Genomic DNA, 24418 nt, shown 5'->3' on the forward strand with positions numbered 1-24418 from the left:
CCTGTGGATTTCACGTATAACTCACAATATGCAAAGATGCATTCAACCAACTCTTTAGTTTATTACAGTGCAAAAGTTAAAACTGGGTTTTGCTGGATTACTTGGTTTTTATTTGGTCTAACTATTTACATGTAAGAAACCGGAAGTGGTTCAGTACAAGTAATTTTTAGGGAATTAACTGGGTATTTCCCACCATAAAAGATTCACAAATACGACAACTTTATGCAAATTAACATGTACATATTTATATTTTAAAATTAAAAACATGACACAACTGCATTGTCCGCAGTATTGTATTGAATCCAGAGTCCAAAATAGTTTAGTTGCACATAAATAACATAACATTTGAATCTTAAAGGTGCATTGTGTAATTTTTAAAAGGATCTCTTGACAGAAATGCAAAATAATATACAAAACTATATTATCAGGGGTGTATAAAGACCTTTTTATAATGAACCCTTATGTTTTTATCACCTTAGAATGAGACGTTTTTATCTACATACACTGAGGGTCCCCTTACATGGAAGTCGCCATTTTGTGCCACCATGTTAAGCCCTTAATGGACAAACTTTTTTTACTAAGTTGTCTCCATCGATGATAAGTTTTTCCGGTGGCGGCTACTGTAGCTTCTCTATGCGTTTCAAAAGTAAGGGGTTAGCAGTGGACTGAGCCGTTGGTTGCAATTCACAACCTCACCACTAGATGCTGCTAAAATTTACACACTGCACCTTTAAAGTATTCATTTTGAGTAAAAAGTGGAAGCCACATTTCTTTCAGAGATACAAGGACTTTATTTCTTCGAGGAATTTGTGAATAATACATGATTATATTGAATGTTTCATGCTCATGGTGTATGGCTTCATTAATCACATACAGTACAATACAGTACAAGCTTTCAATGCATTCATTTTAAACAAGCATACAGGTGAATTAAATGCTTTCTGCTGATGGAGATTGTCTGATATTGTCTAATTTTTCATTACACTCATTATAGCAGTGATAAATATTAACAATATCATAATTTTAAACGGGACATTTCACAAGACTTTTAAGATGTAAAATAAATCTTTGGTGTCCCCAGAGTACATATGTGAAGTTTTAGCTCATAATACCCCACAGATAATTTATTATAACATGTTAAAATTGCCACTTTGTATGTGTGAGGAAAATGTGCAAGAATTGGGTGTGTCCTTTAAAATGCAAATGAGCTGATCTCTGCACTAAATGGCAGTGCCATGGTTGGATAGTGCGGATTAAGGGGTGGTAGTATTATAAAATGATGATCCCCTTCTGACATCACAAGGGGAGCCAAATTTCAATGATCTGTTTATCACATATTTGCACATACTAAGTTACTGGGTTGATATTTTTCATATTTTTTAGATTGATAGCAGCACTGGGACCCAATTATAGCACTTAAACATGAAAAAAGTCAGAATTTCATGATACGTCCCCTTTAAGGACAAAATTGTATTTAATACGCAGAATAATACAAAATTGTCTAAGAGTACCACACATTAATCTATAAAAGAGCTGCCAAAAATTGGTATGGATTTGTAAAACATAATCCTTGCTTTATTGACGTAAGCCAATAATCCTAATTTGTTAATACAAAATTAATGAAAGCTCTAATAAGATGTTAAAATAAACAACATAAATAAATAAGCCACGAGAAGAAAGTATAATGAACATATTTCTAGCTTCAAGAGGATTATCACTTTGATCCTTTTTAAATGTGTAAACCTATTGTGTAGCTGCTTAAAACGTGGAAATCACCCAAATACTCGTAACTCTTACTTTAAACAAATATGCACAGATCAACACATTCACACACGCATTTGTAAAAGTACAAAAAAAGTGTCACAAAATGTGCCAATGACAAACCAATACCGCACACAACAGAAAAAGACAAATTCGTCAAGTCTACAATGTGTAAAGCATCCACTGCCATGGAAACAGGTGTCTGTAAGTGCTAAAACGATTGCGATATTTTAAGCATTACTACATATTAACTCAGAAGCTTGTATTACAGTCTCACTAGACCCTGTTTAATCCATAGTGCTCAAGCCATGCTTACATATCTGTGTACTTGTTCAATAAAAAGTTTAATAAAGTTTAGGTTGTTTCTGTGCACCAGCCGTGCCTCACAGGTCCTGTTCATGCATCTGCTGTTGCATTTTCTGAAGCATCTCTTGCATTCTCCGCAGCTGTGGATAATTTGGTAATAATTATTATTAAAAATCGAAATATCATGAGAAATTAAATAATATGATTAATCTGGTCAGCTGACCTCTTCGTCCTTCATCTTGATCAGTTTTTCTGTCTCTACGTCAGGAGTGGAAAGCGGTAAAATGGGGATTGGGCTCTCAACGCGGCTGTCCTGAGTCAGTTTGCTATCAAACAAATATTTATTGAGTAATCTTTTCCAGTCCAGCCATAAATACACGTTTTAAGGAGCTTTACCTTGTCATCTCCTGTATGCACTGGGCTCTGTAGTTTTCGTAGTGCACGTCACACGTGAGGTCCTTCAGGTCGTGCATGTGAGATCGGATCAACATGTTCCTCAGCTTGACAAAATCACAGTGGGACTGATTCTCAACTGCATAAACACAAATAAAGCATCTTTATGTGCATTGTTTTACATATGTGACATCCAAACGCATAGATGCATGTTCTTATCATGTTCGCCCAGACCAGAGATGTTTAAATTTGTATTAACCTTCAACAATGCCCCACGGGTACAGTCTCCCTCTCACCCGTTGACCTTTAATCTCTACTGTTGTGTTACTCCCGATCACAGCAAATGGAGTGCTCTCCTGAAACACAAAACATATTGATTTTAGTTTCTTGCTTCTTAATGCATTTGTGATTTGCAAGCCTAAATTGTGAGCAGACCTCTTAGGCTTTACATAATGTAATTTAAACCAAATGTCATACATAAAAGCTGTAATTAAAGGTGCCATAGAATCTAAAACTTTATTTGCATAGGCATAGATGAATAATAACGGTTGTGTTCATGATAATGACATATCGAGAGCCTCAAACACGATTGTTTCCTCCTTTTTATGTAAATCTCATGCATGCAAAAGACCGATGGAAAACATGATGCATGCCACCAACTTCAAAGGGACACTCCAGTTTTTTATTTTTACCGTTTTGAAATCCATTCAGCCGATCTCCGGATCTGGTGGTTCCACTTTTAGCATAGCTTAGCACAGGGGCGTCATGCACAGGGGCACAGTGTGCACTGCACAGCTCACATAAATTTGTGCATACACAGACATCAAACGAAATATTATAAAGCTTTCAGTCTTTTCCATGGCACTTACAATCGGAACACCCCTGCTTTCGTGCAAAAACCTTAAAAATAAAAGTGTTGACTAACTTTCATATCAAATACTATTTAATCGGAATAATGACATATTGGTATCATACTTACATCGGAAACGGCATGACTTATTTATTTAAGTTTTAATAAATTGTTTAATTGTGTCATTAATGCATTTTGCATAACAACTGCATTATCCTTTAAAACTTATGTAATTTTAAATGCATAAAGTATATAACAACGAAAATGACATAAGCTATAGCATATAGCCACGTGATTGATTTGAATGTTTAATAATGATTTTAAAACATTTATAGATAAAATTATTAGAGGAACGCATTATTGCATCAAATTTTAACTCTGTTCGATTCCACGCCCCCGTGAACTCTGGCAAACTTTGGCGTTGTACCAAGAAGATGAATCTAGAAATCCACTAATATAACGTCAAGACACATTTTAAACCATACATTTTCTGCGCAGAGGAGGTTAACTGCACATTATCGTACTGGCATTTGGAAATGTTGTGAACGTTTCTTACACTTTTTAATTATTCAGATAGCAAAATGCAGCAGCAACAGCAAAGAGCTTGTGAGCGCGCTCAGACGCTGATGACATCTGCGGCTGCGCTGACTGCAGCATCTGCTGCCAGAATAAAGTACTGTAATACGATCCACAAATTTATAATATTGTGCTAAACAGATTAAAAGACAAATAACAGATTAATGGACGCTTCTTTGATTTTGAGGTTGCATGCAAAATCCATTTGGCTAAAAAAAAACAAGGGGGCACGTGCCCCCTCAGTTTGAATGGACATGACGCCTCTGGTTTAGTATAATCCATTGAATCTGATTGGATCATTAGCATCACGCTCAAAAATGACAGATTTTCTAAGCCGATATGGCTAGGAACTATTCTGTCATTCCGGCGTAATAATCAAGGACTTTTCAAGGATATTACGCAGCGCCTGAAAGTAGTCCCGTTGGAGACTATTTCCGGTCACTGCGTAAAATTATTGCACCTCTTGCAGCCATGGCAAAACAGCAAAGAGTATAGTTCCTAGCCGTATCGGCGTAGAAAATCGCAACTGTTAATTTTCCACCAATTTAGTACCCGATGTAACTACAGAAGTTTTAGGATAAATATCAAAACTTTTTGGTTATTTTTAAACGTGCGATGCTAATGGTCTAATCAGATTCAAAAGATTATGCTAAGCTATGCTAAAAGTGGTACCGCCAGACCCAGAGATCAGCTGAATGAATTCCAAAACGGTAAGAATCAAATGTTTTAACTCTAGGCGAGCTGGAAAATACCCCTATTTTCAAAAAAAGTGGAGTGTCCCTTTAAATTACACATTAAATTAATTACAATGTTGTTACAAGGCTAAAAACAAAGTTGTGACTGCTGAGTTAGTGCTATATGCTAGTTAATGCTATATGCTAGTGTTTAGGCTGAAGTTCTATTATTGACATTACAGTTACGTTTTGCAGGTCTATACTAAAAAAACACAAACTTACCATTTCGCCCATTAACAATCCCAAACTATTTATTATTCCTCAAAATATTGTATCTTCATCTGATAAAGCAACCCAATATGACGAAATTATGTACCTATAGGCACGTATGGACCAACGTGACAATGTCACGTTTCGCCGCGTTTGTTTCCTGTTTGTGTCACTGTCACGTATTGGTTACTCAACTTTTTTGTCCTAATTTCTTACCATTGTCGCTTCGGTTTAGGTTTAGATTTACATAAAATGACATCCCTACCCAAACCCAACTCTAACCCAAACGTCAGGCGACATTTTGGTTAAAGTTTAGAAAATAGAAAATAATAAGTCTTGTATCTTTTTTTATAAACCAATACTTAAAGTGACATACTAACGCAAGCACCAAATCTAACCCTAAACCGAAGCGACAATGGTTTGAATATAGGACAAAAAAGTTGAGTAACCAATACGTGACAGTGACACAAACAGGAAAGCGTGACATGCTCACGTTCAAACACGGCAAAACGTGACATTGTCACATTGGTCCATACGTGCCCAAAGGTACATAATTTCGTGATATAGGGTTGGATAAAGACTCAAACATAAGGTCTGTTTACACACACAGAGAGCTACTGAATTGAACTGCTTTGAGAAACAGCCAATGAGAGCAGAGCTCAACATTATTATTCATGACCCTTTCAAATAAGGTTATAATTTCATTTTAAAAGTAAATCTTAGGGTTGTAAATAGACATGTAAAACCGTCTCTGGATTATTTTTGCACTTAATAAAGCCACAAACCTTCTATGTAGATATCAGAAAACAATTTAAAATATTATTTTATTGCATTCCCTGGCACCTTTAAAGAATAATTTAAATGGATCACACAAACGCACACAAACACCAACGGAAGATTAAAAAGAAGTTTGCAGTTGTTTATGTGTTTGTCAGATTACTATGAGTTAGCATTTAGCTAACTGGCTAGTGGAATCACCCTTTCTACAACAAAAAAAAGCCGCCCAGCATGGCCTCAGCCCCATTGTTGTGTGTACCTGGGGGGAGGGTTAATGTAAATTTTGGGGTTTGTGATGTCACTAATCCAGGAAGAAGCTCACTGTAGTTCTTCCGGCCATTTGTTTGTAGTTTATAAGAAACGGTTTCTGTTTAAAGAGCACCTATTTCATTGCTAAAAAACAACGTTATTTTGTGTATTCGGTATAATACAATGTGTTTGCGTGGTTTATGGTAAAAAAAACACTATTTTCCACATACCGAACAATTTTGTCTTCCTGAAACGCACAGATTTGAAAAGCTTCGTGGCCCTGATTGGCCAGCTAATCTGTAAGTTGTGATTGGCCTGAATACCTCTGATATCAGCTGGAAATGTGACACTCCTTACCCTGTTTAAAAGATTCGGTCACAATGCCATGCTAACAGGAGTTAACTTATAGGATGTGAGTCCAAAGTGGGAGGAATTATGATAATGTCGGTCTTGTCTACATCACCATTCCAGGAAGTAAACTGTTGCCTACAATTCATGTGTTTGTTGTAGTCCAAGAAAAGAGATTTACGTTGGAGACGATAACTCACGTCATTGTTTACTTTGGGGTTTGTATCTTTTGCATATCGTTAACATGAACTAAAACACACTTACACACCAAAGGAAATGTAAAAATGTGAATTGGACAAAAGGTGCTCTTTAAGAAGCATTGAACTTTGAGCCTTGTAACTTTGCAGCTGAAACAGCAACATTACGCACTAACTGAAATTAAAAAAGTGAAATCATAATCCAGTACCCCTTTAAAAACAGCCGATTAGGGCAGATTATATCCTGGCAATAAAAAGGGGCGGAAAACACATCATAACTCATACTGTGTGATTATTTTGACAACATTTCATGATAATCATTTAAAACAAGAAGTAAAAAGCAAAACCATCGGTATGTATCGGTGCATGCCTAAAAATATATAGCCTGTAATGCACTGAAAGTTGCTTTGTATAAAATATACTTTTTTATGATATGTATATGTAAATGATTTGCTAAGCCATGAAAAGTAAACGTGGGTGCTGATGGTTTTAACTAATTTATTTATCTGTCATTTTAGATTTATTTTTCACCAAGTTTGCCATGGGATTGCAGTCGTTTTAAATGTTTTAAATCTGTTGCATCCCTCCAGTGTGCAAACACTGAGCAATACCAACCTTCAGCTCTCGATCCTGCTGTTTCAACTCCTCATCCTCATCTGAATCACAATCTGAAAACTGATACACTTTGATTCCATACTTCTCAATCTCCTCTCTCACCTTGAACAGAAGGACAATAAACATTTATTTTTGTTGCGTCAGCAAGGACGCAGTCGGCGTTGTGAATGCGAGCGGAGCGTGTGCATGTGTAAACAGGTGGATCCACTTCACCTTGTCCTTCATCTTTTTCATCTCTGCTGGCGTCAGACAGTCAGCCTTGGAAATGAGCGGGACCACGTTGACCTTGTCCTGTAACGCCTTCATAAACTCTACATCCACGGGCCGTAAACTTGGAGGACAGAATAAACAGCGAGGTCATTTATTTGCTTTTCCCTTTTCGATATTCATCTAAATACGTATGTTTTGAGTGCACTTTAATGTAAATACATGTAATGTAATATGATGGACCTGGAAAAAACTGCAGAATTTGAACGCTTATTCACAAATCATCACCTGTCGCTTGTCTTGTCTCTTAATTTGTTTTAACTTTAAAATCCAGTCATATCCTGCACAATTACTGACAAAACTGCGGGATAAAAGAAAGAAATGTGTGTTGCAGGGCTTCATTACCCGTGTCCAAATGGAGGGATGAAGTATAGGCAGCAGTGGACTCGGTTATCCTGGATATTCTTCCTGTTTAATCCACTTTCATCCCGGAAATACTGCTCAAACTGTTGCTCAATGTAATCTGTGACTGCCTTCCAGCTTACAAGTGAGATGAAGATGCCGTTAATAATAATATTAATAATTGACTGTATTTCTTTAAAGTCTGTGGAAAGTCAGAAAAATGTGTTCGTAGCCAAATTTGATTGATGTAAAAAATGGCAAGTAAATAAAATAAGTCAAATATCTTGGAAAAAATAGGCCGGATTCTATGTACTCAAATGCTAGGGGTGTGTCCACTGTCAGACTGAAACCACGCCCACTCGCGTTAAAACTGCCGTCTCTCTTAAAGAAATATTCCACTTTCATAAAAAAGTCATATAAGATATATTTTTTTCAGTCAAGAAGAAATTTTTGAGGAAAACATTATTTTTCTCCAAATAGTAGACTTTATTGGACCTCAACAGTTCAATGCAGCTTTAAAGGGCTCTAAACGATCCCAACCAAGACATAAGGGTCTTATCTAGCGAAACGATCATCATTTTCGACAAGAAAAAGCACAACTTCTCTTCTTGCAATAGCTTTGTGACGCCCTAGCATGACTTTTCAACTTGATTACGTAATACGTAAGGTCAAGCTGGCGCGTCACACGACTAGTGCAAGATATTTGCAAAACTAACGCTCCAGTGTTTACAAGTGTGGACTGTTCTGACGTTGTTGTATGTGGAATGATACTTATTAATGTCTTGTGTCAGTTTATTGTTTAAAATGGTCCGCAAGTGTGCGTTTCACGTATGTAATGTGTAAGCTTTCGATGTGATTACGCAATTACGTGAGGTCGCGCTGGAGAGTCACACGAACGGTGCAAGACGAGAAGTTGTGGTTTAAAAGTACATATTTTTATTTTATTATGATCGTTATGTCTCGTTTGGGATCGTTAAAGGATTAGTCAATTTTCTAAAAAATAATTCAGATAATTTACTCATCACCATATAATCCAAAATGTTTCTTTCTTTGTTCAGTCAAGAAGAAATTACGTTTTTTGAGGAAAACATTCCAGGATTTTTCTCGTCACAGGACCCGAGGAAGACGACAAGTTGTGGTTAAAAAGGGCATTTTTTTTCTTGACAAAAATGACAATCGTTTCGCTAGATAAGACCCTTATGACTCATTTGGGATCATTTTGATTCCTTTGAAATTGAAATTTTAAACTGCACTAAAACTGCCAAGTGTCGGGGTCCATCAAAGTCCATCAAAACCAGAAAAATCCTGGAACGTTTTCCTCAAAAAAACACAACTTCTTCTCGACCGAACAAAGAAAGACATCAACATTTTGGATGAAATGGTGGTGAGTAAATTATCTGGATTTTTTAATGAAATTGGAGTAATCCTTTAACTTCCAAATACCGCTACAACCTAAATGGATTCTCGCTATTCTGTTAGGGGCAGGGCCATGCTCAGTGGTTCAAGTGCGTCTTTGAGTCAATTCAGTACAATACAGTTCACAGTCTTTGTTTCAGCAATACGTTTCTAAGATTTATAATGTGTTTACTGAATTTACTTTACACTTCAAAAAATGACTTTCTTAATTAGTATTTTTGTCTTGTTTTTAGTATACAGATATGTACAAATTCTTAAATCTTGATAAGCAAAAAAATGCATCTTGATTTAGGAATTTACAGATATTCGCACTTAAAACAAGACAAACATACTAAGAAAATAATTTTTTGCAGTGTGGTGTTCATTAAATTATCTAAAAGATATCTAAGACATTATTTTTACAGATTCGTTGTATTAAACCAAAAAATGACCTTCATAATCTTTTAAATGATAAACTATATGTACTGTACATACCACTCTGTGTTATTGACAGCGTCTCCAAACCCTGGTGTGTCCACAATGGTCAGTTTTAGCTTAACACCTTTTTCCTCGATGTCGACAGTGTGTTTGATGATCTCCACTGTCTGACTAATGCGCTCTAATCATAAAAAATACACATATATGTAGATCAGTACATATGGATGACGTCTAACTAGGAAAATTTAAGGGGACATTTACATGACAACAATTTCAAGTTTTTATGCAGTTTGGCTGTTCGTTTACACAACATTTGGGCATTTTTTGTAGACGATAAACTACGTAAACGTGAATCTGTGATAACCGTGACATCACGAGCATATGTTAATTTAGTCTATAGGCATGCGCAAGTATAACCAAAACGCTTAGTGCTGCTCAAGATACTGAGTTTTGCATGCTTCTCCAACAAAGTTTACAAAAATGTTGACACCTTATAGTCCATGGTCACTTGTCCGACCAAACAAAACTGTTCGATGCTTTCACCGTCTTGATTGATTGTATTTAACGTTCTGTAGAAGTATGCGATGTGCGCAGGCATATAGTGCTTGGTTACAAGGTAACATCGCCATCTACTGGTCTGGCAAATGTAATACAGCGTATTTAGTTAACACTAAATAATAATTTGTTTCATTCTGTGAACTACTGACAACATTTTAGCCAAATTATTAATAAAAATAATGTTTCTATTTGCATTTATTTGCTGAAAATGTACATGGGGAAAACATGGTCAAAATAACAAAAAATATGCATTGTTTTCCGATCGTCAATGCTGCAGAGAAAACAGGTTTAAATGTATTTCTCAACAACAAAATACTAATGTTTTACATGGATTTTAGGAATAATTAAAAAAATAATTTTATTTTTGAAAAATTCAGATTTCATATATATATATATATATATATATATATATATATATATATATATATATATATATATATATATATATATATATATATATATATATATATATATATATATATATATATATATATTATCAGGAGATCATTGTCTTGAAAATCTAGGTCTCAGTAAATTTATTAGCAAATTAGACATATACCTTCAGCATTCAGTAGTTTTCTGTCTTTGTAGAGATCTGTGAGGAACAAGCTGTTGATAAGGGTGGACTTCCCTAAACCAGATTCCCCTGAAACAGAAGAACGGCAACATTTCCCATTCATATACATTTCTATTTCCAACATTTATCAATAAAGGCACACACGTTATCAAACAGCAAATCACCTGCCACCATGAGCGTAAAGTCGAAGCCCTTCTTCACCGACTTTCTGTGAACCTGGTTCGGGAGGGTGGCGAAGCCAACATACTCTTTCTCCTGAGATAAAGGTATAAGATTACTTTTGAATAATACAATGCAAAGCCTACCACATTTCTGTCCACATTTAAATATCTTTACCATATGCAAAAATAGCCAAAACCACATCTTGTGATAACTGAAGGGATTAATTCAAACTCCCCACCCCCAAACCTCTACAGCCACGGGCAGGGATGTATGTCACATATTAGTAGGGCATTCCCAGAATTCCTGTCGTGTTTCATTATTTAGAGAGATTGTATGGGAAAAGAAGGTACTAGATGTTTCCTTGCAGCTCAATCAAGATGATCCTAGTTTGCAACATTACATAATTGATATTGTTATATAAACCTCTGTGCTGTTATACAGAATCATCCTACTTGGTTTGCATCACAAATATGCCTAAAATTAGTCCTGTTTACTCATTCCTATTCATCTTTCTGTAAAGCCGATCAAGTGTTTGTGTAAGTCATTGTTTTACGTGCTAGTGAATGATGAAGTTTATGGATATGAATGATATCTCAAATATGTGATGGTGTGCTAAGTAATCTGACGTTATTGATTGTCAGCTGGTGAAAGGTTAAAAGACCGGAGGATGATATATAGGACGGAGTCTTAATCGTATAGCAATGCACTAAAACTACTCTGAAGATCCTAGCAACCACATTTTCGCTCAGTTTGGCTTCATCTCAAAGACTATTTGAAAAAATGTGTCTAAGGGAGAGGCGATTATCCTTTCCTAGAGGCATGGATACCAGATTTTGGCCACAGTCCCAGCCTCTGGAAACTGTGTGGACATTCGTGGGCGATAACTGAGAAACAGCTCAAGATATGAATTCTAGCTGTGGTTTAGACCCATTATTCTTATTTCCAAGAGTCAAGACTGACTGACAGAACGCCCTCGGGACAATATACAGAAAGCCAAATGCACATTTAAACATTTTCTACGCCAGCACACCCTACACAGAGCAGAGTGCATAAACCACTGTAGATGAATATGAAAAACTGGGATAAAAAATACAGTGGTCAAACATTAAACACGGCATCGCCTTCATGAAATAAATAGCTACCATAGCTTCTCATTGCAAATTAAACTGAGGTTGATTGCAATTTCAAAGCAATTATAAACGAGTCGACCGAAAAAATTTGGCTAAATCCTTTCAAAAGCATTTCACCCCATAAATTCTCATTCTTTCTCATAATGCAATATATATGTAACCTAATTTCATATTGCATATATACATTACAGTACTATTTGTTATGCTACGTACACACCAAACGCGGGTCATAGCGTTTCTCGCTCTAGATTACTCGCGGGATTTAACTTCGCGTCATGCTATTTTTTTGCTCTAGTTGAATATTTTTAACTTGGGCAAAGACGCGTTTGAGGCAAATAGCGCATGTTTTCGCGGCAAACGCATCGCCCATATCGCGTCATTCACAGCGCCCCACGCGAGGACACGTCTGATTGCGTCTTTGCATTGACTTTGCATTGACTAGGATCTACTTGCGCAAATCTTTGAACTCGCGTTTGGTGTGAACCCACAGTTATGCTACGTACACACCAAACACGGGTCATCACGTTACTCGCTCTAGATTACTCGCAGGATTTAACTTCGTGGCATGCAAATTTTTGCTCAAGTTGAATATTTTCAACTTAGGCGAAGACGCGTTTGAGGCGAACAGCGTGTGTTTTTCGTGGAAAACGCGCTGCCCATATCGCGTCATTGGCATCGGCCCATGCGAGGACGCGTCTGATTGCGTCTTTGCATTGACTTTGCATTGACTAGGATCTATTTGCGTAAATCGTTGAACTCGCGTTTGGTGTGAACCCACAGTTATGCTACGTACACACCAAACGCGGGTTATTGCGTTACTCGCTCTAGATTACTCGCGGGATTTAACTTCGTGTCATGCAAATTTTTCGCTCGAGTTGAATATTACCTAATCGCGCAAATTGTTGAACTCGCATCTGGTGTGAACCCACAGTTATGCTACGTACGTACACACCAAATGCGGGTCATCAAGTTACTCGCTCTAGATTACACGCGGGATTTAACTTCGTGTCATGCAATTTTTTTGCTTGATTTGAATATTTTCAACTTGGGCAAAGAAGCGTTTGAGGCGAATAGCACGTGTTTTCGTGGCAAACGCTCTGCCCATATCGCGTCATTGGCATCGCCCCACGCGAGGATGCATCTGATCGCGTCTTTGCATTGACTTTGCATGTAATCTACTCGCGCAAATCGTTGGACTCACATCTGGTGTGAACCCACAGTTATGCTAGGTACGTACACACCAAACGCGGGTCATTGCGCTACTTGCTCTAGATTGCTTGCGGGATTTAACTTCGTGTCATGCGATTTTTTCGCTAGAGTTGAATATTTTCAACATGGGGGAAGACGCGTTTGAGGTGAATAGTGCGTATTTTTGCGGCAAACGTGCCCCCCATATCGCGTCATTGGCATCACCCCACACGAGGACGCATCTGATTGCGCCTATACACTGATTTGTATGTAATCTTCTCACGCAAATCGTTGAACTCGCGTCTGGTGTGAACCCACAGTTATGCTACATACACACCAAACGCGGGTCATTGCGCTACTCGCTCTAGATTACTTGTGGGATTTAACTTCGTGTCATGCAAGTTTTTCGCTCGAGTTGAATATTTTCAACTTGGGCGAAAACACATTTGAGGCGAATAGCGCATGCTTTTGCGGCAAACGCGCCACCCATATCGCGTCATTCGCATCGGCCCACGCAATGACGCATCTGATCGCGTCTTTGCATTGACTTTGTATGTAGTCTTCTCGCGCAAATCGTTGAACTCACATCTGGTGTGAACCCACAGTTATGCTACGTACACACCAAATGCGGGTCATCGCGTTACTCGCTCTAGATTACACGTGGGATTTAACTTCGCGTCATGCGAATTTTTTTCGCTCGAGTTGAATATAATCTACTTGCGCAAATCTTTGAACTTGCATCTGGTGTGAACCCACAGTTATGCTACATACACACCAAACGTGGGTCATTGCGTTACTCGCTCTAGATTACTCGCGGGATTTATCTTTGTGTCATGCGAATTTTTTCGCTCGAGTTTAATATAATCTACTCGTGCAAATCGTTGAACTCGCGTCTGGTGTAAACCCACAGTTACACTGTCTGGTGTGAACCCACAGCCTTAATGTACGTTTATTTTTAAAAAATCATCTTTGTGTGGATGTAATTATTTTCATTATTTTATTACAATAACTATTGTAAAAATAACACATTAAATAATGTAAGTAACTGTCATAAAATATGCAAGAAAGAATGCCAAATATGTAAAGGTCCAAAATAAAAAACATTTTTTAGAAGTAAATGAGTTTAAATAGGCCTTACTGAAATAAATAAATAAAACAGATTCCTCAGGAACAGGGGATGACCCCAATATCACCATCAGCATCTTTTTTTAGTGCAGACAGACAGTCAGTAATGTATAGACATATTAAATTACATGTTTCTCTGATATGCATCCATGAATATGATGGAAATGTACAGCAACCCCTAAATGTCGGATAACACAAAGTGCATATTTTTCATACATTGCTATTATGCAGAAAATCATACAGATTTAGACTGACAATGCAGTGACCGTGATACTGCATGAGCTCTATTCATAGCCAACTCCAACCTACTTTCCCAGAAATACATCCTTACACAAATGTAGATCAACCAAAGTTAAACTGTTTGAAATCAGTGTCACGCAGTCTGTATTGTTCACACTGATGACTGTAAAGTAAAAACTGCGCTCACCTCTCCATCCTCTGTGGTGTTATGAAGAGGCAGCGAGCAGGTGCGGATGCAGACGCCCATGCACGCGTCGGGAAAACCAGAGCGGTTTGTCCAAACAGATAAAAATAGGCTTTCGGTTATTTTATGATTCTGTCATATCATTCACCTGTTTTTGATATCTGTTCTGTCTTACCTGATATCACCGGTCGACTCCTAAACCTGGCGCTGCTCGTCATTACGACCACTTTCACAACGCGAATTAACCGCTACTACTACGGCGAAGGCTTATTGAATAATATTCATAAGCTTGTCCGTCGCCATTGGACGGTTACCAAAAAACGTCACCACGGCTTATTTACTATTAATGACATTGTTAAACCACACACGGACGTTCGTATAGATTATTATTCATGAGGTAAATTTCGCCATAGTAGGATTCGTGTTACTGCTGTGGGAACCACTGGAATACATAATTAAGCAGGCGGAAACGGAGCGTCTGACTAAAACCTGACTGAAAAACTAAAGCTTTTATTTCGTTATCTTCTTATTTTGTGATAATTGCCATATTTTACATATATTTTATACTATCTTAAAAAATATAAATATTTCATATATGGCCCAATTTTAATGCATCGATAAAATAATTATTACGAATTAATTAAATAATTATTATTTATGAACAAATATTTTGAGTTATCTTTTTAATTATTTATTTATTTATTTATTAAAAATATTTATACAAATATTTTAATCTTTTCATTGAACACAAAGCCGCATGGTGGCAGTGTAACGTCACGTGCTATTGGTAAATCTATAACACAGTGTGTATGGAGGCACACGAGACAGCCTTTGTGTGTTTATTCACACATTACAGGTCATGCACGTATATTGTGATTTTCCTGACAAATGACACAAAACGGAAGATGTCCGGAGAGCAACACAATAGTGAGAGTCTGGATGGATGGTAGCCTAAATAATGCCCAGGAAACCCTTTGACGGGACCCTATGGCTGATTATAGAGGTTGTTCCCTTAAGAAACAGAGAGGTTTATTTATTTAAATAAAATTAGCACATCAAAGGAATATGCTTCATATTGTAACTCGGTTTGTGAAAAAATGTATGTAGGCCAATCTGGCTTGACTAAAGTGATTTGCGTGGTGACCCAGTTGAAGACTCTTACCCATTGTTTACAGCAGCAATTCCCAAATCTTTCACAATAGAAAAGCAAACCCCCTCCAAAAAGCATCCCTTCTGTGTAACACTCTGCAATATATAAAGTACACACACACACACAGATTTATATATACAAAATAACAGAAAGGGTAAATATTATACACAAACACATACGTGTGTTTTTCTATAGGACACTGTTTGCGTCTTTGACGTCACCTCATCACGCCCAAAATGTCTGTTGTGTATTAAAAACAATGGTGCTTGAAAAACAAAACCTAATAAACATGGGCAGTGCTTTGCACAATCATTGACACAGCCAAGCTTGCACATAGGGCAATGCGGGAGGAAAATAATGATGGGAAAATCCTGCAGACAACCACAGTCACCTTCCTGTATTCTAGTGTGTGTTATTAGACAGCAGCCAAACAATTAACAAACTGCAATTAATAATCACCTACCATAGTTCAGATTTTAACAAGCACGTTAATACTGCTTGGCAAACACACAAGCATTGTTGTCTTTCCCTTTGTCAGAGGTTTGGCTATTTTAGAGTTCATTTTCTTATTTGGTATTATGGCTCTGATGTCATTTTGCTTTCCTGCATTCAGTGTTTACAAACAGAAGAGTTCGTCTTACCTTTAAATGCCAATGACATTATACATAACATTTAAATAAAAATGTGTAACACTTAACAATAAGGTTGTATTTGTTAACATTAATTAAAGGGCCAGTGAGTAGATTTTTAGCGGCATCTAGCGGTGAGACTGTGAATTGCAACCAAACCAAATATATTTTTAAAACCAAGTTTTAACTGCTAACATGAATGCACAATAAATAATTGTATTGGCATTAACTAACATTAACAAAGAATAAAAATGAAAAACTAAAAAACTATACTGTTTATTGTTTTGTTTATGTTAGCCAATGCACTTACTAATGTTAACAAATACAACCTTATTGTAAAGTGTTACCAATTTTTTTTATCACCCTTTTGGAACAAGCAATGCAAATATCTCCTACATGCCTCCTACACAATTTGAAATATTGTTTTTTTTTTCACTATAACTTCAAATGAATGAAACCAATAGGTTTGCTTATGGTTTGGGGTTTGTTTAAACACTCTAACTACAGTGTCTGATAAACAGCAAACACTTAATTTTCCTGTAAACAGTTTATGTTTAGGGACATACAGTACTGGGGGTTGCCACCCCATTGCACCTGTTAAGAGATAAAGAGGGACATTATATAATCATTACGCAGAATGTTTTGAATTTCTGCCAATTGCATCATTTATTCCTGTCTGAGACATTCAAAGGTGTTCACACAGCGTACCACAGGATGCTTTACAGTCGCAAACGGGCAAGTAAGGTTTCTCAACACTTCCTTCAGTTGACAGCAACAACCGTGGATCACAATAAGTTTTCCTGGGAAACGGGCATGTCAGGAACACATAGGCTTCGGGTTACGCATCTGTACAATAGCTCATTAAAGCGAATCGAGCGACTTTGCACCAGCTCGGTAAAGATGGTTGGTACACCGCAGGAAACGTTTATTGTTCTGTACAAGCTGTTTCCTTGTTTCTCTACTCATGACGAACAATTGAAACAAGATGGGTGGGGTTAGGACCAACGTCTCTTTCTTGTAATGTAGAACTTAAGTTTGGCAGTGAATTTTGTACATTTAGTTTCATTAAGCAGATGCTATAATCCAAAAGCGTCTCTCAAGTATAAGAAAATACAGGCCGAAGAATTAGCCTTACTGTAACACATTTAAATTTAAGCTATGACAAAGTGATAGTGCAAAAGACTGGAGATTTTGTAGTGATTTTTTATTAAATGCTTTAAATAATGAGATGGATACCGATTAGATACTGATAACATCTCCCGATACCTACAGATGCTGACAATATCTGACGATATTGACATGGATAGACATCGATTACATTTGGCGATACCAACTGCATCTGCCGATACCAACAGATGCTGACAATATCTGCCGATACCAACAGATACCAATAACATCTGCCAACACCAACAGATACTGACAATATCTGCCGATACCAATATATGGTGGTACAAACAGATATTGACAATATCTGCTGATACTAATAGGTAACGATTACATCTGACGATAGCAACAGGTATCAATTGCATCTGCCGATACCAATGGGTACCGATAACATCTGCCGATACCAACAGATACTGACAATATCTGCTGATACCGATAGATACCGATTACATCTGCCAATACCAACAGATTCTGACAATATCTGACAATACCAATAGATGGCGATACAAACAGATACTGACAATATCTGCTAAAACCAATAGATACCAATAACATTTGCCGATAGCAACAGATATGTATTACATCTGCCAATATCAATGGGTACCGATAACATCTGCCGATACCAACAGATACTGACGATATCTGCCGGTGTCTGCCAGTTGCATCTGTCGATACCAATGGGTACCGATAACATCTGCCGATACCAACAGATACTGACAATATCTGACAATACCAATAGATGGTGATACAAACAGATACTGACAATAGATGCTGATAACATCTACCAATACCAACAGATATCAATTACATCTGCCGATACCAACATATACTGACAATATCTGCTGATACCAATAGATGCTGATAACATCTACCGATACCAACAGATATCAATTACATCTGCCGATACCAACATATACTGACAATATCCGTCGATACCAATAGATGCCGATACAAACATATCCTGACAATATCTGCCGATACCAACAGATGCTGACAATATCTGCTGATACCAGTAGATGCTGATAACATCTGTCGATACAAATAGATACCGATAAACTCTGCCGATACCTACAGATGCTGAAAATATCTGGCGATACCAACAGATATCAATTACATCTGCCGATACCAACATATACTGACAATATCTGACAATACCAATAGATAGCGATACAAACAGATACTGACAATATCTGCTGATACCAATAGATACCGATAACATTTGCAGATAGCAACAGATATGTATTACATCTGCCAATACCAATGGGTACCGATAACATCTGCCGATACCAACAGATACTGACAATATCCGACAATACTAATAGATGACAATACCAACATATCCTGACAATATTTGCTGATACCAATAGATGCAGATAACATCTACCGATACCAACAGATATCAATTACATCTGCCGATACCAACATATACTGACAATATCCGTCGATACCAATAGATGCCGATACAAACTTATCCTGACAATATCTGCCGATACCAACAGATGCTGACAATATCTGCTGATACCAGTAGATGCTGATAACATCTGTCGATACAAATAGATACCGATAAACTCTGCCGATACCTACAGATGCTGAAAATATCTGGCGATACCAACAGATACTGACAATATCTGACAGTGTCACTGGGTTGCGATAACATCTGCAGATACCTGCAGATATCAATTACATCTGCCGATACCAACAAATACCAGATACTGACAATATACCCTGATACCAATAGATGTCGATACCAACAAATACGGACAATATCTGCCACTACCAAAGGGTACCGATAACATCTGCCGATACCAATAGATACCAATAACTTCTACGATAGCAAGAGGTATCAATTGCATCTGCCGATACCAATGGATACCGATAACATCTGCCGATACCAATAGATACCGATAACTTCTCCGATAGCAAGAGGTATCAATTGCATCTGCCGATACCAATGGATACCGATAACATCTGCCGATACCAACAGATATCAATTACATCTGCCGATGTCAATGGGTGCCGATAACATATGCCGATACGAACAGATACTGACAATATCTGCCAATACCAATATATGGCGGTACAAACAGATACTGACAATATCTGCTAATACCAATAGATACCGATTACATCTGCTGATAGCAAGAGGTATCAATTGCATCTGCCGATACCAATGGTACCGATAACATCTGCCGATACCAACAGATACTTACAGTATCTGACAATACTAATAGATGAAAATACCAACATATCCTGACAATATCTGCTGATACCAATAGATGCTGATAACATCTACCGATACCAACAGATATCAATTACATCTGCCGATACCACCATATACTGACAATATCCGTCGATACCAATAGATGCCGATACCAACTTATCCTGACAATATCTGCTGATACCAGTAGATGCTGATAAGATCTGTCGACACCAATACATACCGATAAAATCTGCAGATACTTAACAGATACTGACAATACCAACGGATATTGATTGCATCTGCCAATACCAACAGATACTGACAATGTCTGACAATACCACTAGATGGCGATAACATCTGCCGATACCTGCAGATATCTATTATATCTGCAGATACCAACAGATACTGACAATATCCGCCAATACCAATAGATGTCGATACCAACATATCCTGACAATATCTGCTGATACCAATAGATGCTGATAACATCTACCGATACCAACAGATATCAATTACATCTGCCGATACCAACATATACTGACAATATCTGACAATACCAATAGATAGCGATACAAACAGATACTGACAATATCTGCTGATACCAATAGATACCGATAACATTTGCAGATAGCAACAGATATGTATTACATCTGCCAATACCAATGGGTACCGATAACATCTGCCGATACCAACAGATACTGACAATATCCGACAATACTAATAGATGACAATACCAACATATCCTGACAATATTTGCTGATACCAATAGATGCAGATAACATCTACCGATACCAACAGATATCAATTACATCTGCCGATACCAACATATACTGACAATATCCGTCGATACCAATAGATGCCGATACAAACTTATCCTGACAATATCTGCCGATACCAACAGATGCTGACAATATCTGCTGATACCAGTAGATGCTGATAACATCTGTCGATACAAATAGATACCGATAAACTCTGCCGATACCTACAGATGCTGAAAATATCTGGCGATACCAACAGATGTTGATTGCATCTGCCGATACCAACAGATACTGACAATATCTGACAGTGTCACTGGGTTGCGATAACATCTGCAGATACCTGCAGATATCAATTACATCTGCCGATACCAACAAATACCAGATACTGACAATATACCCTGATACCAATAGATGTCGATACCAACAAATACGGACAATATCTGCCACTACCAAAGGGTACCGATAACATCTGCCGATACCAATAGATACCAATAACTTCTACGATAGCAAGAGGTATCAATTGCATCTGCCGATACCAATGGATACCGATAACATCTGCCGATACCAATAGATACCGATAACTTCTCCGATAGCAAGAGGTATCAATTGCATCTGCCGATACCAATGGATACCGATAACATCTGCCGATACCAACAGATATCAATTACATCTGCCGATGTCAATGGGTGCCGATAACATATGCCGATACGAACAGATACTGACAATATCTGCCAATACCAATATATGGCGGTACAAACAGATACTGACAATATCTGCTAATACCAATAGATACCGATTACATCTGCTGATAGCAAGAGGTATCAATTGCATCTGCCGATACCAATGGTACCGATAACATCTGCCGATACCAACAGATACTTACAGTATCTGACAATACTAATAGATGAAAATACCAACATATCCTGACAATATCTGCTGATACCAATAGATGCTGATAACATCTACCGATACCAACAGATATCAATTACATCTGCCGATACCACCATATACTGACAATATCCGTCGATACCAATAGATGCCGATACCAACTTATCCTGACAATATCTGCTGATACCAGTAGATGCTGATAAGATCTGTCGACACCAATACATACCGATAAAATCTGCAGATACTTAACAGATACTGACAATACCAACGGATATTGATTGCATCTGCCAATACCAACAGATACTGACAATGTCTGACAATACCACTAGATGGCGATAACATCTGCCGATACCTGCAGATATCTATTATATCTGCAGATACCAACAGATACTGACAATATCCGCCAATACCAATAGATGTCGATACCAACAAATACGGACAACATCTGCCGATAGTAACAGATACTGACAAATATCTGACGATACAATAGATATTGATTGCATCTGCCGATATCAACATATACCAATTACATCTTCCAATACCAACAGATACTGACAATATCTGACGATACCAATAAATGACAACTGCATCTCCCAATATCAACATACACTGACAATATTTGCCCATACCATTCGACAATACATATAAAAAAAGATACCGGCTACACCTGCTGATATAAATGTTGATTATATCTGCAGTCACAAATAGATATCGAGCCGTGACTCATTTCCTGCCCCTTTTGAATACTTGGACATAATCCACCCTGTAAACAAACAGCCAATGTCCGAGTGAGTGGGAAAATGCTTAAATCTCTCAACAGAGAGATGATTTATTAAAATCCGTAAAAAAAACGGAACAGCTGACTATTTCCAATAAATAAAGTTTTTTTTCAGTAACTGCATGATCTTGCCAACAAAGCCATTGCCTAACAATGAAATAGGCCAACAAAATGTAATAAACAGCTGTAACATTAGTTACAGTAAATGTCATCGCAGAGTTATGTGTGAAGGGGATACAGTCCAGTAAATGCAGCTTTATGGTTTTACCGTATGGACACAGGAAGTTCTCAAGATGATCTCAAGACTCAGAAGCTCAGGACTCAGGAAATGTACAGAAAACTGTAAGTCACATGGTTGTTTTTGGACTGCTGTGATGGGGCGGGTAAAAACTGGTTTGCTATGGGGACAAATGATTTTCAAGGGACGTAAGTGAGTGATGCCAAAATGTTTTTCAACAGAATATTGGATCAAACTATGATCGAATCCTCATATGTATGAAGGGCTTGTCTAGTTACAGTCTGACTCAAAAATGTGAACACTATCGAAAAATAGGAAAAGATAGACATCAGACATGTTTCCTGTCGATAACATAATTACTGCAATTGTGGAAAGCATTGTAATTTAAGAATGCAGTGAGTTTATAAAAGTATAAACATTAGAATGACACATCAGGGGCAGGGTCGACTTTTGAAAGGAACTTTCCCGGTGACTCTTAACATTAGTCATTCAAATATTTTCATTTTCACTTATAATTCGTATGAGTAACATGATTGTTGAGGCACAAATCATATTGAAGCGTCCTACTGTTTAGCCAATTAGTCATTATAGAGTCCATTAAGAGATGTGTCATTTAACTATATATTACACTTTTTAAAAAAATCTTTGCTGCCTTAATTTTTTGTCATTTTAACTATTTACCTTGACAAGAGATGAGTTGTTATAAGTTATTAAATATAGTTAAAATATTTTTTTGTTTTAAGTTGTAGCATCTCATCTCCTGTGAAGATAAATAATAGTAATTGAAATTACTTTTAAATCTGAGTTTATTCAACAACAAAAAAGGAAGCATATTGTTTACAGTATAATATAATAATTTATTATAAGTAATTTGGTTTATAAATACAATATTATAAATACTTTTTAATAAGAAATATCTACAAATCTTCACCCACGGTAAAAAGTAAAAAGTTGGATCAACTTAAAATGTTACTTCAATTTGTAACACCTAAAAATGTTAAAACTTAAATTTTTATTTTAGTGAAAACTTAAATTTTTTAGGTGTAAAAGTTTAACCAAATTTTCACTTTTTACAGTGTAATAAAGTCCAAAAAAGGTCAGTCATGACCATTTTTATGTAAAAATTAAATTCATAAAAAAAATTAGTTGCAATTATTTTTATTTTATATATGTGAAATCTAATACATTCCTGTTTTGGAATATCATTCCCTGTCTTTTGGGCATCTGTCTAATATTATTGGACAAAATACATATGCAATTTGGTACTTTTTTAAGATTTAAGTGGTGCTAGATGTAGGTGTAAAGTTTTCTCAATGTAAATGTAGCTTGTGTTTGTTTATTATGCATGTTGAAATCTGAGCAAGGACAATTTATACTGTGAATAAGTTGAAAAAACTTTTAAAAATTGAGGTAATCAGATACATAATTTTTATTATTCATTTTTTAAATTCATTTTCAAATTCCCTGATTTAGATAAGTTGAAACAAATGTTGAGTACAGTAACTCAGATATTTAAGTAAATTTGACTTAAACTTCGTCCATCTTTGCCATGACTTTAAATTTGCAGAACTTAAAATAAATACAAAGATGGACTTTTTGTAAATTTAACTTGATATATTCACAATAGGGTGATTCTCACGAAACTAGACTTATTAGGTGTCATGAAACATCTTGATAAAAAAATAAATGCTTTCAAAATAAGAAGCATACAGTTACAAACATCTCTTTGTAATATTTTTTACATGATTTCAAATGACATCATAGAAACCAATTTAGTTTTTTAGTTTTGGATTTGGGTTCTTTGACATGGAAATATTTATAATTAATAAATCTAAAAAATTAAAAGCTTTAGTGCATCTTATACTATAAACATTTACAGTAAAGAAACATTTAGTATTTGGTGATCATTGTTAAACGTAGAGACAATATTAAGAAATATAAATGTGTCCAAGAAAAAAATTTGTATCCTCCACAACAATTTTCAATCAATG

At 36.6% G+C, this 24418-nt stretch overlaps 1 protein-coding gene across 1 annotated transcript; it reads right to left on the reverse strand.

Moving 5' to 3' along the window:
- Nucleotides 1-2021: 2021 nt before the first annotated feature.
- Nucleotides 2022-14927, reverse strand: septin5b (septin 5b). The gene is made up of 11 exons (XM_055207669.2): nt 14626-14927; nt 10758-10848; nt 10576-10662; nt 9516-9639; nt 7629-7763; nt 7230-7347; nt 7017-7118; nt 2720-2816; nt 2464-2599; nt 2291-2393; nt 2022-2207 (listed from the first exon to the last, which is right to left on the reverse strand). The coding sequence occupies exons 1-11, from the start codon at nt 14683-14685 to the stop codon at nt 2145-2147; spliced, it is 1116 nt and encodes a 371-aa protein (XP_055063644.2). The 5' UTR covers nt 14686-14927; the 3' UTR covers nt 2022-2144.
- Nucleotides 14928-24418: the final 9491 nt, after the last annotated feature.

The sequence above is a fragment of the Misgurnus anguillicaudatus genome, chromosome 12, assembly GCF_027580225.2.
Source record: "Misgurnus anguillicaudatus chromosome 12, ASM2758022v2, whole genome shotgun sequence".
Taxonomy (NCBI): Eukaryota; Metazoa; Chordata; class Actinopteri; order Cypriniformes; family Cobitidae; genus Misgurnus; species Misgurnus anguillicaudatus.

Bases quoted from the DNA above. Each gene is read 5' to 3' on its own strand.
- septin5b (XM_055207669.2), bottom strand. From the start codon at position 14,685: ATGGGCGTCTGCATCCGCACCTGCTCGCTGCCTCTTCATAACACCACA. The intron at 7,764-9,515 runs GTATGTACAGTA...CTCACTTGTAAG, and splicing joins GCTGTCAATAACACAGAGTG to CTGGAAGGCAGTCACAGATT. The intron at 2,817-7,016 runs GTTGGTATTGCT...TTTGTGTTTCAG, and splicing joins AGCAGGATCGAGAGCTGAAG to GAGAGCACTCCATTTGCTGT.